The sequence below is a fragment of the Myotis yumanensis genome, unplaced genomic scaffold (genome assembly GCF_028538775.1).
Source record: "Myotis yumanensis isolate MYYU_CA2020_CCGP unplaced genomic scaffold, mMyoYum1.0.hap1 SCAF_5, whole genome shotgun sequence".
Classification (NCBI taxonomy): Eukaryota; Metazoa; Chordata; class Mammalia; order Chiroptera; family Vespertilionidae; genus Myotis; species Myotis yumanensis.
This window is the reverse complement of record NW_027223756.1, coordinates 7146135-7162967: the sequence shown is the minus strand read 5'-3', so window position 1 is coordinate 7162967 and position 16833 is coordinate 7146135. Positions and strand designations below refer to the sequence as shown.

The 16833-nt window shown below is 43.7% G+C and overlaps 1 protein-coding gene across 4 annotated transcripts in view; it reads left to right on the top strand.

Annotated features, from left to right (window-relative positions):
• The window catches only part of DOCK2 (dedicator of cytokinesis 2), a 372626-nt gene that overhangs the window by 35951 nt on the left and 319842 nt on the right, over nucleotides 1–16833 (top strand). For all 4 annotated transcript variants that reach the window (XM_070414430.1, XM_070414429.1, XM_070414433.1 and 1 more), the window contains 5 exons: nucleotides 1003–1043; nucleotides 2176–2231; nucleotides 2701–2797; nucleotides 5760–5908; nucleotides 15509–15644. In XM_070414430.1, coding sequence (XP_070270531.1) covers nucleotides 1003–1043; nucleotides 2176–2231; nucleotides 2701–2797; nucleotides 5760–5908; nucleotides 15509–15644 — 479 coding nt within the window. The remainder of the gene's footprint in view (nucleotides 1–1002; nucleotides 1044–2175; nucleotides 2232–2700; nucleotides 2798–5759; nucleotides 5909–15508; nucleotides 15645–16833) is intronic.

Below are 16833 nucleotides of genomic sequence, written 5' to 3'. Positions count from 1 at the left end.
CCTCTCAAAACAGGAGCCACTGTGGGTCCCAGTGGCTTTGGAAGTTTCTTTAAGCCCTGCCCCTCAAACTGTGTCATGACGGGAGGGGTGACTTTGCATTGTAAGTTGTTTGTTCTGGGACCTGCTCTTCAGTCTGTGGAGAACATATTTCAGCTACAATCTGTCAGCCTGGGAATGAGCGTTTGCTAATGAGGCTCCCGACAGACACGTTACATTTACGGGGATGACAAACGCCAGTACTTGGCTGTGCTTGACTCATTTCAAAGGCCAGTGGGCTCATCACAGTCATCAGTACTTGCTACACCGAGGTTCATTTTGTCTGAGGCCTGGGTGCAACTTGGATTTGTGTTGATTGTATCATTTGATATTCCTGCAAAAAGAAGAATCTTTTAAAGATCTTTTTACCCATCTCTGAACTTGCCTGTTTTGTAATGACTAACTTTTGCAGATCATAGTTAGATGTCATTTGCTGCTGTTAGAACTGGGATATTATTTTAGGATGTTTGCCAAACTCCCTTAGCCTTTCCATGTCCTTGAGGCCGAGGCTGAAACATGCACATGGACACGGCACCCAGCAGGTGATGGAGATAAGGGAGGGGCTGGGTGGCTGCCAGTGAGCTGGAGGCACCTGCTCTGTCTCAGGGACCAGCTGCTCCTCCCCACCAGCCAGCTGTGGCCATGGGAGGGCGCTGGCCATCTCTGCTGGAACCTCCTGTTTTTTTCAAAAGAAGGAGGAGACTTGCTTTTATGTGAAATTCCTGTATTTGTAGATGTTTTTTGGAGATCTTGGCAACGAACAGCTGGTTGAAGCCCAGGGGCTTCCTGACTTGATTTGTATCTAAGGTCCAAAGCAGTTTGCAGGAGTTTCTTTGCTAGTTAAAAACAAACAACACACACACACACACACACACACACACACACACACACACACCCCAACAAAAATAACAGCAATCGACTTGTGAGAATAGATGAGAGACCTGTTTCTTTGTTTTCTCTTTGCAGACTGGTATAGGGGATACCTCCTAAAGCACAAAATGTTACAGGTAAGATGAATTTGTTCTGATTTGGGACAATACTGGGTATCTTTACCTGCCATTCCTTAGCAAACAGGTTCCACCCCTCCCTCCTTGTGTCCTGTGCTTTCCCACCTCTACAACTTGGTACTCAGGAGCCTCAACTTCCCCTTTCACTCATTCTTCAAGGCCAACCTGCAGAGCCCTCTCCTCCCTGAAACTTTTCCCAATATGCCAGTCATATCTGATTTCTCCCTTCCTTGATCCCCATGGTACTGTGCATTTTTTATTTGAAATTGATCTACTGCTTTCCTGTAGAGTGCTTCGGGCATTCATAATTTCCTCACCTCTGTATCGCCATGACAGGGAAGAGACAGGGCTGGCGAGTTTCCTTGTTCCAGCCTCACATTACACCGTATTCGTCTCCACGAGAGCAGGTGCCTGCTTTGCTCCTCTGCACACCTCGCACAGTGTCTAGTGCAGTGGCAGATGCCCCTCCTGTGCCTATTGGTTGAATTTAGGAAGGAATTTCCGAGTAATTGACAAACTGTTAGTATTAATTGAGCCAAGCTTTGGGAGGAAGGAAATAACAATAGATGCTTCTTCCTTCCTCCCTGACAGTGGTGTGTTGGGAGGCATGAGCCTACTTTGCTCTCTAAAGAGCAATCAGATAAAACCAGGGAGAAAAGGACCTCAAATCAAACGAGTCCACTTGCAGCCAGGGAGACGCTTGCTCAGGACCTGACCTTCCAACTGCTCATGACTGTGCAGGGGGACTGGGCACAGAGGGGCCAGGCAGAGTGTCTTGTCTCTCTTAGAGTGAGTCCTTCAAGCACCCCTCTCTTGCCCATGTGATAACGTTGAGCGTCCATGTGTCACCTGGGGCTGGAGCATCCTTTGAAATCTAGCGCTACTGTGGGATCTAGAAGAACTGACGGAGAACTGGAGGAGACCTGGACCTAAATGGGTGGATTTAGAATCCAGCCCTTGCTCTGTGGATGCTGGGGTTATTCCTTTAAAGTTTGAGAGTTTTTCCAGTAGTGGCTTTTGTAAAAGCCATGAGGACCTGGGGTCAGTTATTTCTGTGGGGATGTGTCATTCTATTGTACTTGATGTTTCGTTATGTATATTAAGCTATGTTATCTTATCTTATTTCCAACAGGGCATTTTTCCGAAGTCCTTTATCCACATCAAGGAAGTGACCATTGAAAAAAGAAGGTACTTGCCATTCTTCACTAGGCTTGGCCTTCGGTGGCTTATGGGGTGTCTCTGTCCTGTCTTCTTTGAAAGCATGACTTGGTGGATGTGATCCGTCTTTTTCGTGCCTGTGTTTATTTGTGTGGCTCCTTTCCCTCATCTAATAGAAATTGATTCCTGCTCAGGTCTGATTCTGAGTGGGTATCAGTAAATTTGGAGAATCAGACTTTTCATTGGCAACTGCCTTTGGACTGTACTAATTAAATTAACCGTGAATAATGAGCTTGAAGGGCCCACCCCAGTGAAGGAGGACATTAAAAGAGAAGCCTCTTGCATTGGCATAATGTAATTGGTGTGGCTGTTGGAGGGGACAGCAAATTCACAGCAAGGACCCTCTCAGCAACTGCAGCTTCATGCAAATTGGCCAGCATTTTGTCTTGTTAGCACCTGGGTCCCAATTTCACACCGCTTTCTCTCCTGCCTTCAATAGAAATATTGAGAACATCATTCCTGCAGAAATTCCTCTGGCACAAGAAGTGACAACGACGCTTTGGGAATGGGGCAGCATCTGGAAACAGCTCTACGTGGTGAGACTCCAAGCCCCGTCCCCAGGGATGGGCGCTCCTTGCAGTCTTTGTTTGGTTGAAATGTGGAATTTAGCCTTGAACAGGGCAAGGGGGCTTTACTGATATAGTAGGACACAGTGTACGAGGACATCAAGGCCCAGAGGGGTTCGGTGACTTTCTCAAGGCCACACAGCCAGTTAGTGATGGAGTCATAATAAATGGGGGTCTGGCGTGATCCTTTTATAAACGAATGCAAACATTTTCAAACTTGAGTGTCTTAAAGAATCACCTTGAGAGCTCTTACAATCTCAAGCTTACTTCAATGGGGCTCTGCCGTTTTAATAAACTCAGGGGATTTTGATTTCCTGGTCTGCTTACAACACCTTCAGAAACACTGTTCTCTTATGTTAATTAACTAATGGCTGCTGTCCTCAGATCTATGAGGAAACTCTGACCCTGGAAAAACAAAGAGCGCATTTTGCATCTGTTTTCCCTGTACTGAATCGAATCTAATTTGAAGTCCTCCTTTGATGTTTCTGAAGTTCTAATGAAAGCAATTAGCTAAGAAAACCATTCAGCTGTGAGTGAAAATGTCAACCACGGCTCCCCGCATATTTGTTACAGCACCTGCACAGCTGTTGCCGTACACACATGGTTTGCAGACTTACTTTTACAGTCATAAATGTTGACTCCCACGTGGATATTTCATAATTTATGGTCATCGATCCCTCCAGTTCCTTAAGTTCCCCGACAGTTGTTAGGAAAGCATGGGGGACCCACAGTGGACTTGAGGCTCACGTGGATCATTATTCATCTCCACTACCCTTTTGAAAACATCTCATACACATGCACCAGGGATGCTTCGTGTTTCCCCTGGAGAAATCCTTGACAGCAAGTCCATCGTGCCCTTGACCCTAGTAAACAGCTCCTTAAACTTCCAATATTCCAGTATCGCCTTCGTGAGTCTTGCCTTATTTCCACACCATCTATGTAACATGTACTTAATACCTAAACTGGCTCCCTTTTTAGTAAACTGAAATGATTCGCATAAGGAACTGTATAGCAAGCTATTTCATTCTAGCATTTTCTGATTCTCCGACACCAATTGGATGCCCTACGATTCAATTCAATTTAACACTGACTACCCAGAGTTAGTGTCAGACGCCATAGATTTAAGGGCTCAACCCTGCAAGATTTGTCACTTCAGATGCCAGTCACAAGTCCTGCGTCCCCATTCGGGGGTTCTCATGATTCCTCCCCAACCCCACCTCGGGCTCTGCTCAGAGAGCTCTGGAAAGAGGTGTATTCATGGTTACTGTTTTATTAGAAAGGATACAAGGCAGGAACAGCCACAGCCACAGCCACATGGAAGAGATGCCCAGGAAAGGCACTGGGGTGGGAGTGGGCACAGAGTTGCTACGCCTTCCCATGGTGTGCCACCATCCCTATATTGAAGCAAATCTAATTTGTTCACCATCTGGGGAGTTCCTTGAACCCTGTTATGGAGGGTTTTAATCAAAGTCTCATTACATAGTCATGATGGATTCTACCATTGACCATTAGTGATTGAGCTCAGTTTCTAGCCCCTCTCAGCTCCCTGGAGATTGGGAGTGGGGAGGTGAGAGGGAAGCTTAAAATTCCAACTCTCTAACAACATGGCTGGTTCCTATGGCATCCAGCCCCCATCCAGAGGTTATCTAGGGGCACTACCAAGTGTCATGTCATTAGCCTAAACTCAGGCTTGGTCGAAAGGAGCTCATTATGAATAAGAAAAGACACTCCTATCTATCACCCAGGGAATGCTAAGTATCTTATGAGCTGTGCCAAGACCTGGGACAAGCACCAAAACTATATTTCATTATAGCACACATGCTTTCCCAAATGGAAAGCTAAAAGTACTTGGCACCATTAGAACATCATTCAAATAAATAACATTGAAAACAATGTTATTAAATGCTTGCTTTAGTACCTGCCAAAAGCTTTGAGCCACAGACCTTCTCTCTCTCTTTGTTAAAAAAACAGAAATTAACCAATGTTAGAGAGAGGTTAGAGACGTATTACATGAAGCTGCAACTTTCTCCTTCGCTTGAACAGGACAGGAGGAGAATCACCGTAGAGGCCCATCATATTTGGCGTGGTGTCTTTGTTCCATTAAAAGCCATATTGTATCCCACAGGTTGTATGCATGTCACACTTGGGGAAACACTGTCCTAGAAATGGGCCTTTATCACCAGAGATATGGCCCTAGTTCCCAGCCTTCAAGGGGCCCGAGCTCTAGGGCTGGGGAAAGTTTCTCATCTTCTCTTCTTGGTTCTTTGGGTGGCCTACTAATTAAATTTATATAAGACAGCTTAATAGGAGAGAAAAAAACAAATTTAATGTCATACTTATGGGAGACCCAAAGGTTTGAGACTCAAAAGGCAGCCAGGTGACGGAGGCTTCCAGAACATCCTGAGCTCAGGACAGGGGAGGGGTCTGGGAATACAAAGTGGAGGAAGGTCATTCACAGGAAGGCAGAGGAGAGCTTTGGAAAACAAAGGTTGCCCTGTTCTGCAGATAAGTTGCTTAGGTACAAAGGTATGTATGGTGAGAGCTCTCTTCCTGGTACAGGCCCTCCTTCCAGTGTAAATTTAGGCAGTTGAGGGGGTGGTAAAGAGCGTTTCCTGAATCTGTTGGCTTTTGATTGCCTTTAGCTTGAAATAGTCCTCATGTCAAAGAGACATATTTTGGGGTAGCAAAATCTGCTCCCCTTCACAGCAGCTGCTCCTGGTGTTCCTGCCCAAGCATCTTTTGGGATAAGTCAGAAATCATCCTTTCTTTAATTGAGAAGTGATTTGGGATTATTACCTTTGCTTTTGGGAAACCCTCGTGGCCCGGGGACAGAGGGGGTATATGTCAGTGACTAAGACCACCACCCAGTCCTTTTGTAGCTGGGGAAGGGTACCTCCTGCACAGGTGACTGGGATTGTTTCCTGTCTCCTAGGCCAGCAAAAAGGAGCGCTTCCTGCAGGTGCAGGCCATGATGTACGACCTGATGGAGTGGCGGTCCCAGCTCCTCTCAGGAACGCTGCCCAAGGACGAGCTGAAGGAACTGAAGCAGAAAGTCACGTCCAAAATCGACTACGGCAACAAGTAAAAGCTCTTCCCTCTGAAAAGATGCTTTCTCCCCCTACCACCCGCTTCTTCCCTCCCTCCCTCCCTGCCCAGAGCTTGGTTTCATTTTTAGATACCAGTTGGCCACTTTCTATTTGGGAAAAGGCTGTTACCAAGGTTGTGCTTGTGTGCCTTTGTCATCACCCCCCTGGGACCCAGGACAGGCAAGCGGAGAGCAGGCTTGCTTATGCAGTAGTTATTACCCGGCTGAGAGATTTAGGACACTCATTTAACCTACTTCCGAGGGGCTGGGGAGCGCAGTCATGCTGGCTCACTTTTGGCTTAGTTGTCATTTTATTCCTGCATTTACAAAACTGGTCCTTAAATCCCAGTGTGAGATTTAACGTCCTTCCCCATCCTAAATGATCTAAGCTCCATACTGTCAGCTAACTCATGCACAGTTACAAAAGCATTTCCTCCAAAGGGAATAGCAGAGATTGATTGGAGTTTGAATGTTGTGAAGTTAAGGAGAACATGAAACAATTTTTTGAGGCATGGAAACCTACTGGTAATAATAATAGTGGTAATAATATTTTAACTAACATTTAAGCTGGGCTTATTATGCACCAGGCATGCTAAGTGCTCTGCATGCACTGTCTCATTTAATTCTTATAACAACTCTATGGGGTATGCAATTGTAGTGTCCTCATTTTTTTCAGATGAAGAAACTGAGGCTCTTAAAGAGGTTAAATCATTTATTTGCAGTCACACATCTAGTAAGTGGAAGAACCAGCATTTAGTTCCAGGCTGCCTGGCTCCAGAGTCCATGGGCCTCACCACTAGGTGACTTGGAGAGCATTTGAGAGCTGTAAAGGCCTCCCTCCCCTCCAAATGCCTTACTCATTTGTTTATTCATCCTAACAACAAATGAGTGTTGAGCACTTATGATTATTAGACGGATTTCCTGCTACGTGTGGAGGCTATAGAAATGAAAGTTTCTGTCCACTACAGGACCACAGCCTAATTAGGACTGAACTCCAGGGAAACTATTGATATGTATTGTCAGTTTGATGGCTTAGGAAAAAGATGTTCTTCAGTTGATTGGAGAAGGGAGTCAAGGAAGGCTTCTGGTGGAGGTGACTCCAAGCTGAATTTTGAAAGTTAAAAGAAGTGGGTCAGAGTGCCCACTTCTTTAAATACCCAGACTGCAAAGTGGGCCACAAGTCTGGAACTTCCCTGAGGAGGAAGTAGAAAGAGCCGATGCAATGAGAATAAGACCATTTCCTAGCAGCCAGGCTTTCTTGCTTTTGTCATATGCACTTGGGAGGAGATCCAAAGAGGAAAGCCAATGGGTCCAACTGACAGCTGCTGTCCATCCCAGGAGCCCAGGCCTTCTGCCGGTGCCTTGGCTGGCAGCTGCCAAGCGTGTCCAAATCTGCTTCTCATGCACACGGCCCCAGAGTGACAGGACGACAGGTTTGCCGCGCAGCTGCCGCCGCCATTGGTGCGGTGGCATCTGAGCACAGCCACAGCTGGGAGTGTGGGAATTGAGGGAGTTTTGCTGCTTTACAGCCATGGCATCTGTGACCTTCAGTTGTTGTGTCCTCCTGGAGGCTCCTGAGAAAAAGGACCAAGGGTGGAAGGAGTGGTCCGGCTCATGGGAAGCCTTTCCTGGGTTAGGGGCTCTTGCAGACCCTGGTCCTGCTGCACAGTTGTTGCCTTCCTTCTGGCCTGTCTCTCCCGCTGTGCTGGAAGCTCCTCCAAGACAGCAACTGTCTAACTCATGGCTGTGTGCCAGGGACAGGGTCTGCACACAGTAGGTGCTCAGTGAGTCGTCACTGAAGGAACGCATGAGTGATGGTAATGGAAGAAAGAGGAGAGAACAGGCCCTCCCTCCATCAGCCTCCCCTCTGCGGCATGGCCCACCCAGCCCTGTGCTTTTTGTTTCATGCAGTTCCCTTTGGGGAAGTGAGAGATACCCTCAGAGACTGAGGCCCTGGGCTGAGGGGCCCCTTGCTTCTCGCCTCCCTTCCCCGATGACTTCAGCTGAAAGTGAGAGAGAATTGTGCACCTTGGATTAATACCGACTCAGAGCTCTGATCTGGGGTGCAGCAAGTGGTCTCCTGAGAGTCGGAAGGCTGGACCTCTGGCTAGAGTGTGGCTGTGAGGTCAGGGAAGCATGACCGGGTGCTGAGTGCTCACAGAGTGACCAAAATCAGCCCATTTCCTCCCCAACTCACTCCATTCCTGCATTGAGACAATTTTGTTGAGCACCAGAGTGGCCCCAAGGACATTTATAAAATGCATCCTTTATACATACAGTGGGGCCTTGACTTACAAGTTTAATTTGTTCCGTGATGGAGCTCGTAACTCAAATTACTCATATGTCAAATCATAAAGTGAACGAGTGAGACACGTGATGCTGGGCTGATGTTGTGGCATTCACTGTGACATTCGCTGCGCCAACTAGTGGTGGGGTATCTGAAGCTTGCTCGTAACTCGAATTTTAGCTCGCAACTCAAAGCAAAAATCGGCCGAGAGATGGCTCATATCTCGAAAAACTCGTTAGTCAGGACACTTGTAAGTCAAGGCCCCACTGTATTTCACAACAACAAAAAGCCAGCAAGGAGGACTATTGATGACCTACTGAGCGCTTGCTATCTGACAGGTACTGTTTTAAGCACCTTCCATGTATTAACTCATTTAAGTGTCAGGACAGGTCCCCATTTCTCAGATGATTAGGTCATTTAGCCCAAAGTGCACTGGCATTTGAATCAGGATGCTTGACTCCAGAGTTCAGTGCTTAACCACTGCATTCTACTGCCTCCCAAGGACCATGTGGATTGGAGAGAGAAAGAGAGAAAGAGAGAGAGAGAGAGAGAGAGAGAGAGAGAGAGAGAGAGAGAGAGAAGAGAGAGAAGAGAGAGAAAGAGAAACAGACATCTGGGTAGGAAGTCATGCATTGCTTGAGAGGAGGAAGCATGAGTGAGAAGGTGGGAGGAGGCAGGGGTGGGAGGCAGGGCAGGGTGCGATAGCTCTGAATCTAACAAGACTAGTAGGAATTATTCAGTGAAGAATTGCCGAAGACAGGGAGAGAGAGAGAGAGAGAGAGAGAGAGAGAGAAGAGAGAGAATGAATGCAAGGAGAGCTGTGAGATGAACATGAACAGGGAGAGGAAGGCAGATGGACCAGAACCTTGAGGGCCTGAGAGCCAAGTGGAGAAGTTTGCATTTGTCGAGGGGGCAATGGGAAACCACAGAAGGAGCCACTTCTGTTTTCTTTATCTTAATTTTTTTTATTTTTAGAAAAATGCATACATTGGGGGCTTCTTCCCTCACCTTCATCTTGGGTTCACTTTCTTGAACAGAAGAGAGCACTGGGGCCACCTTCTAACAGAAAATGTCAAAATGGTCAGTTCTCCAAAACAAATCGTCTGCTGTCCTGTGAGGGGCAGCCCTTCTGATCCTGAGTCTGGGAATCCCAGCAGTCCCGCCCCTCGACTACTAAAGCTCCCAGCTTCAAGTGAGACTGGCAATGGATTGGCTCTCTGTGTCCAAAGAGTGAGGGAGGAATCCTCAAATGACCCCTCCGACACCCAGGGTAGCTGCACCTGGAAGGATGTTTTATTCATACATGTTAGAACTGAATCCACTTTGATAAATTTTGAAGACAAAGAGCTAGAGAGATCTTGGCATTAAATTATGTATGGGCGAGGCTCCATCTTTTCCGAGGCCACGTGAGCCTCTGCTTGGCATTAGCTGAATGCATTTGTTCCCCCTGAGCACGGCCCGTTCTGCACCGTGGCTGCCCAGTATTATGAGTCCTATCTAGTGGGAAGTTAGTTTCCTAATGAATGTGGACAAACGGGTGAACCTTGGCTCCCTTCTGTTTGCATTTGGGTGAGATGAGAGACGTGCCTCTCAATCCGATTCTCAAATAATAGATGAAAGTTTAGTCTCCTTCATTTGTCTTTGCTCTCCTTCCCCAATCTGGTACCCAGTAGTGGTGCCTAAGCAGGACCACTATTGGCCTTCTCAGAATCTCCATCAGCCCACCTCCCCTAGGGACAACTGAGGTCCTCCATCTCATCATCAAGTGCAAAAGCAGCTTCAAATTAGGCCTCTGCAAACCTACTCTGGGTTCCCCAATCCAATACTGCTCTTAAACAACTATAACATATACCATAGAGGTCAAGAGTGCAGACTAGGATGTAGTATTCCTTTTTACTAGCTGTGTGATGTTGAGCACATTAATTAGCCTCCATATCCTTGGTCTTTCTTCACCAGTAAAATGGGGGTATTAATAGTATCTCCCTCAAGGATTGTTGTAAAGGTTTAATGCATTAATACACATAGAACATTTAACAGATGTGAGCTTATTGCAAGTGCTGTGTGAGTCTTTGCTGTTATTAGTTGCCATTGATGCCAAACAGAATGGCAGATGAACTTAAAACAAATCCGTAACAAAGGAGAAAGTGTGTGACCTGGAAATCAGAGAGCTAAAGAGAGATTTGCCCACAACAACTATGTTCAAATAGTTATTAAATAAATAATATGTGAATACCTTTTCTGCATTTATATTATATATAAATACTAGAGGTCTGGTGCACGAAATTCATTCATTCAGGGTGGAGTGGGTGGGGTCCTTCAGCCTGGCCTGCCCCCAGGGGATGTCTAACTGACGGCTTAGGCCTGCTTAGGCCTGCTTCTTGTGGGGAGCAGGCCTAAGACAGCAGTTGGACATCCTTAGTACTATTGCGGAGGCAGGAGAGGCTCCTGCCACCACAGCTGGGCTCACCAGCCATGAGCCCGACTTCTGGCTGAGTGGTGCTCCCCCTGTGAGAGTGTACTGACCACCAGGGGGCTGCTCCTGCATTGAGCGTCTGCCTCCTGGTGGTCAGTGCACATCATAGCGACCAGTCTTTCGGCAGTTTCAGTCAATTGCATATTAGCCTCTTATTATATAGGATTGTATTACATAATATCACATCATATATCATATTAAAATGTTAAACAGATTGAGATAAGGCACATGTTTCCTTTGACCCCCCGATCTCTCCTAATCCTAGGGCCCTATCTCTCCACATAGGTACCCTTGTTGATGGTCTTGGTAATTTGGTGCATTTTGTCCAAGCTTCTCTCTCTGTTCATTGTCACTCATGTACATGCACCCAGATAACATATCTGGCTTGATTTTCTTTATATAAAATACACTGTATGCACCTGTCCATACTTTTTTTTTCATTGAGATATCTCATTAAACATATTAAAACAATATTATAAATTTTAGATCCTGCTTCATGAAATTCCATCACAAATCACAGATTATTTAGCCATTCCCTTTTTGAAAAAATTCTTTATTGTTTAAAGTCTTACATATAGTATTACATATGTCTCCTTTCCCCCCCATTGACCTCTCCCCAGCCACCCCCAACACCCAACACAAGCCCTCATCCCCCTAGTGTCTGTGTCCATTGGTTAGACTTATATGCATGTATACAAGTCCTTTGGTTAATCTCTTACCCCTCTTCCCCTTCCCTGCCTTCCCACTGAGGTTTGGCAGTCTGATGCTTCTCTGTCTCTGTATCTATTTTTGTTCATCAGTTTATGTTGTTCATTATATTCCACAAAAGAGTGAGATCATGTGATATTTATCTTTCTCTGGCTGGCTTATTTGTCTTTACTGCCCTTCCCCAATGTGGTACCTGGTAGTGGTGCCTAAGCAGGACCGCTATTGGCCTTCTCAGAATCTCCATCAGCCCACCTCCCCTAGGGACAACTGAGGTCCTCCATCTCATCATCAAGTGCAAAAGCAGCTTCAAATTAGGCCTCTGCAAACCTTACCATAATGTTCTCCAGGCCCATCCATGCTGTTGCAAATGGTAAAGAGTTCTCTCTTTTTTATAGCAGCATAGTATTCCATTGTGTAGATGTACCATAGTTTTTAAAAAATTATTTATTGTTTAAAGCAGTGGTTCTCAACCTTGGCTGCACATTAGAATCACCTGGGAATCTTTTTAAAATCCTGATTTCTGGGCTTCATCCTCCAGAAATTCTGTTTCTTTGTTACTAATGTTGTGGCCCCACCCCATAACAAAGAAACAGAATTTCTGGAGGATGAGGCCCAGAAATCAGGATTTTAAAAAGATTCCCAGTTATTCTAATGTGCAGCCAAGATTGAGAACCACTGGTTTAAAGTATTACATGAGTCTCCTCCCCCCCACCCATTGACCTCTCCCCCATCTCCCCTCCCACAAGCACAAGCCCTCACCCCCCACACTGTCTGTGTCCATTGATTTTGCTCATATGCATGCATACAAGTCCTTTGGTTGATCTCTTACCCCCTCACCCCCCGCCTTCCCTCAGGTTGTACAGTCTGTTCAATGCTTCTATGTCTCTGGTTCTATTTTTATTCATCAGTTTATGTTTTTCACTATATTCCACATATGAGTGAGATCATGTGATATTTAGCTTTCTCCGACTGGCTTATTTCGCTTAGCATAATGCGCTCTAGTTCCATCCATGCTGTTACAAATGGTAAGAATTCCTTCTTTTTTACAGCAGTGTAGAATTCCATTGTGTCCATGTAATTTACCACAGTTTTCTGATCCACTCATCTGCTGATGGGCACTTAGGCTGTTTCCAAATCTTAGCTGTTGCAAACTGTGCTGCTATGAACATAGGGTTGCATATATCCTTTCTAATTGGTGTTTTTGTTTTCTTGGGATTTTTTGATTTGCATCTCTCAGATGATTAGTGACTTTGAGCATGTTTTCATGTCTTTTGGCCTTCTGTATGTCCTCTTTCAAAAAGTGTCTATTTAGGTCCTTTGCCCATTTTTTGATTGGATTGTTTATCTTCCTTTTGTTAAGTTGTATTAGTTCCCTGTAAATTTTGGAGATTAAACCCTATCGGAGATAACATTGGCAAATATGTTCTCCCATGCAGTGGGCTTTCTTGTTGTTTTGTTGATGGTTTCTTTTGCTGTGCAGAAGCTTTTTATTTTGATGTAGTCCCATTTGTTTATTTTCTCCTTAGTTTCCATTGTCCTAGGAGCTGTATCGGTAAAGATATTGCTACAACATGTGTCTGCTATTTTGCTGTCTATGGAGTTTTATGGTTTCCCATCTTGAGTTTAAATCCTTTATCCATTTTGAATTTATTTTTGTGTATGGTGTAAGTTGGTGTTATAGTTTCATTGTTTTGCAAGTATCTGTCCAATTTTCCTAGCACTATTTATTCAAGAGACTCTCTTGACTCCATTGTATGCTCTTACCTCCTTTGTCAAATATTAATTGAGCATAATGGCTTTGGTTGATCTCTGTACCATAGTTTTTCAATCCACTCATCTGCTGATGGACACTTAGGCTATTTCTTAATCTTAGCTATTGTAAATTGTGCTGTTATGAACATAGGGGTGCATATGTCCTTTCTAATTGGTGTTTCTGGTTTCTTGGGATTTATTCCTAGAAGTGGGATTACTGGGTCAAATGGGAGTTCATTTTTAACTTTTTGAGGAAACTCCATACTGTTTCCCACAGTGGCTGCACCAGTCTGCATTCCCACCAGCAGTGCAGGAGGGTTCCTTTTTCTCCGCATCCTCGCCAACACTTGTCATTTGTTGATTTGTTGATGACAGCCATTCTGACAGGTGTGAGATGGTACCGCATTGTTGATTTGATTTGCATCTCTCAGATGACTTAGTGACTTGGAGCATGTTTTCATATGTCTCTTGGCCTTCAGTACGTCCACTTTTGAAAAATGTCTATTTAAGTCATTTGCCCATTTTTTGATTGGATTTCTTATCTTCTTTTTGTTAAGATGTGTGAGTTCCCTGTAAATTTTGGAGATTAGGCCCTTATTGGATATGACATTGGTGGATACGTTCTCCCATGCATTAGGCTTTCTTGTTGTTTTGTTGATGGTTTCTTTTGCTGTGCAGAAGCTCTTTATTTTGATGTATTCCCATTTGTTTATTTTCTCCCTAGTTTCTATTACCCTAGGGCCTGTATCAGTAAAGATATTGCTACAACATATGCCTGCTATTTTGCTGCCTATGGATTCTTCTAAGAGTTTTATGGTTTCCCATCTTATGTTTAAGTCCTTTATCCATTTGAATTTATTTTTGTGTGTGGTGTAAGTTGATGATATACTTTCATTTTTTTGCATGTATCTGTCCAATTTTCTGAACACCATTTAATGAAGAGACTATCTTGACTCCATTGTATGCTCTTGCCTCCTTTGTCAAATATTAATTAAACATAATGGCTTGGGTCGATTTCTGGGTTCTCTGTTCTGTTCCATTTGCCTATATGTCTGTTCTTATGCCAGTACCAGGCAGTTTTGAGAACAGTGGCTTTGCAGTATAGCTTGATGTCTGGTACTGTGATCCTTCCAACTTTGTTCTTCTTTCTCAGGATTGCTGTGGCTACTCAGGGTCTTTTTTTTTTTTTTTGTCCCATATGAATTTTTGGAAAGTTTGTTCTAGGCCTGTGAAACGTGCTGTTGGTATTTTAATGGGGAGTGCATTGAGTCTATAGATTGCTTTGGGTAGGATGGACATTTTAATGATATTGATTCTACTAATCCATGAACATAGTATATTCTTCCATTTGTTTATGTCTCCCTCTATCTCTTTTTTCAACATCCTGTAGTTTTCCGAGTTCAGGTCTTTTACCTCCTTAGTTAAGTTTATTCCTAGATATCTTAATTTTTTTGTTGCAATGGTAAATGGGATTGTTTTTATTTGTTTGTTTGTTTTTCTTTCTGTGAGTTCATTGTTGGTGTATAAAAAAGCCATAGATTTCTGGGTGTTAATTTTGTATCCTGCTACATTGCCAAATTCATTTATTAAATCTAGTAGTTTTTTTATAGAGTCTTTAGGGTTTTCTATGTACAATATCATGTCATTGCGAATAATGACAGTTTTACTTCTTCTTTTCCAATTTGGATGCCTTTTATTTCTTTTTCTTGTGTGATCTCTATGGCTAGCACTTCCCGTACTGTGTCAAACAGGAGTGGTGAAAGCAGGTATTCCTGTCTTGTTCCTGTTCTTAGGGGAAATGGTGTTAGTTTTTGCCCATTGAGTATGATGTTGGCTGTAGGTTTGTCATATATGGCTTTTATTATGTTGAGGTATGATCCCTCTATTCCCACTTTGCTGAGAGTTTTTATCAGGAAAGAGTGGTGCATTTTGTCAAATGCTTTTTCTGCATCTATTGATATGATTATGTGGTTTTTATCTCTCGATTTGTTTATGTGACGTATCACACGTTTATTGATTTGTGAATATTATACCATCCTTGCATCCCATGGCCATTACCTTTTTATAGACACTTTTCTTCAACACTTTTTTAATGCAAATAATGCTGCAACACACATCCTCATTTCAGTGTAAGGTGTTTCTCTCAGTTCAATATCTCAGGAAATATACATTAATACACATGCCACAGTCCCTCCTAAGGAGGCTGTGCTGCATCAGTGTGACTCCCAGCTATGCACAAGGCTGTGGGTGTAGAGCTGTTCTGTGGGAGTCTATGATCCTAGAAATCAGGTGAACTTTCTGGTAGAAACTCCTCACCCATGTCCCAAAGGCTTCAGCCTCTCGTGATTTATCCTCCCCTCCCATTTTGCTTTTCAGAATCCTTGAGCTTGATCTGATTGTCCGAGATGAAGATGGAAATATCTTGGACCCTGATAACACCAGCGTCATCAGCTTGTTCCATGCACACCAGGAAGCAACTGAGAAAATCACAGAGCGTATCAAGGAAGAAATGGTGAGCTTTGTGAAACAGGCTTTGACCAAGATGGGCAGGCATTCAGTAAGTCATAAACTTAAAATAATAGGCTAATTAACCAGACTATTTTCCCTATGGACAGAGATGATCAGTAACCACACACATTTTACTGTGGTTTTGTACTGGGATCTGTAATTCATTCTGTATCCATCCCATAGGTAGTTTAATGCCAGCAAATTTCCTGTTCTCATAGAACTTTATAGCCCAGAGAGGAGAAAAGAAGAAAGGCAGTAAAAAAGTAAATGAACAAATGGAACAATTAATTACAGGTGATAGTAAGTTTCTAAAAGGCAATAAACTAGGGTTATGTGAATCAGTGAACCAGGAGCTATTTCAAAAGGTACCATGAAGAAAGGCTCTCTCAGCAGTGACATCTGAGATGACACTTGAATAAAGCGAAGGCATCAGGCCTGGGAAGAGCTAAGGACAAAGTGTTCTATGCAGAGAGAACAGCCAGTGCAAAGGCCCTGAGGTAGGACTGAGTTCTGAATGTTTGAGGAGTAGAAAGACCAGTATGGATGGAGTATGATGAGCAGTGTGAGAGTGTAGGCAATGCCTTGGAGAAGCCAGTAACAGGAGCCAGGTTTTATAGGACCTGAGGAGTCATGCAAAAGGGCTAAGATGTTATTTCAAGTGTGGTAGGAAGCCAACAAAAGATTTCAAGGAAACAATCTTTTCAAGGTTAACATCTGTTTCATAATTAAAAATAATTTTAACCACAGTATTTGAAAGCAACCTTATTTTTAGTTTTATTGAGATATAATTTTCACACAATAAAAATTAACTTATTTAAAACTAGTCTAATGAATCTTATTAATACATAGTGTTGGGTAAACTCCACCACAATCAAGATATAGAATGGTTGCATTACCCTAAATGTTTCTTTGAGTTCCTTTATAGTCCATCCCCTTCTACATCTCCAAGCCCTAGGCAATTTCTAATTTGCTTTTCAAATCTTTATCAGATATACATTTTGCAAATATGTTTCCACCCAGTCTATGCCTGGCCTTTTGATATTCTTAAATGTGTCATTTCATAAGCAAATGTTTTTAGTTTTGATGAAGTTTCTTTAAGCAATTTTTTTTCTTTTACAGTTTGTGCTTTTTATGACACTAATTTCATGAGGAAGGCTGGGTCAGTCAGTGGTGGGAAACCAAGATGGGAAAAT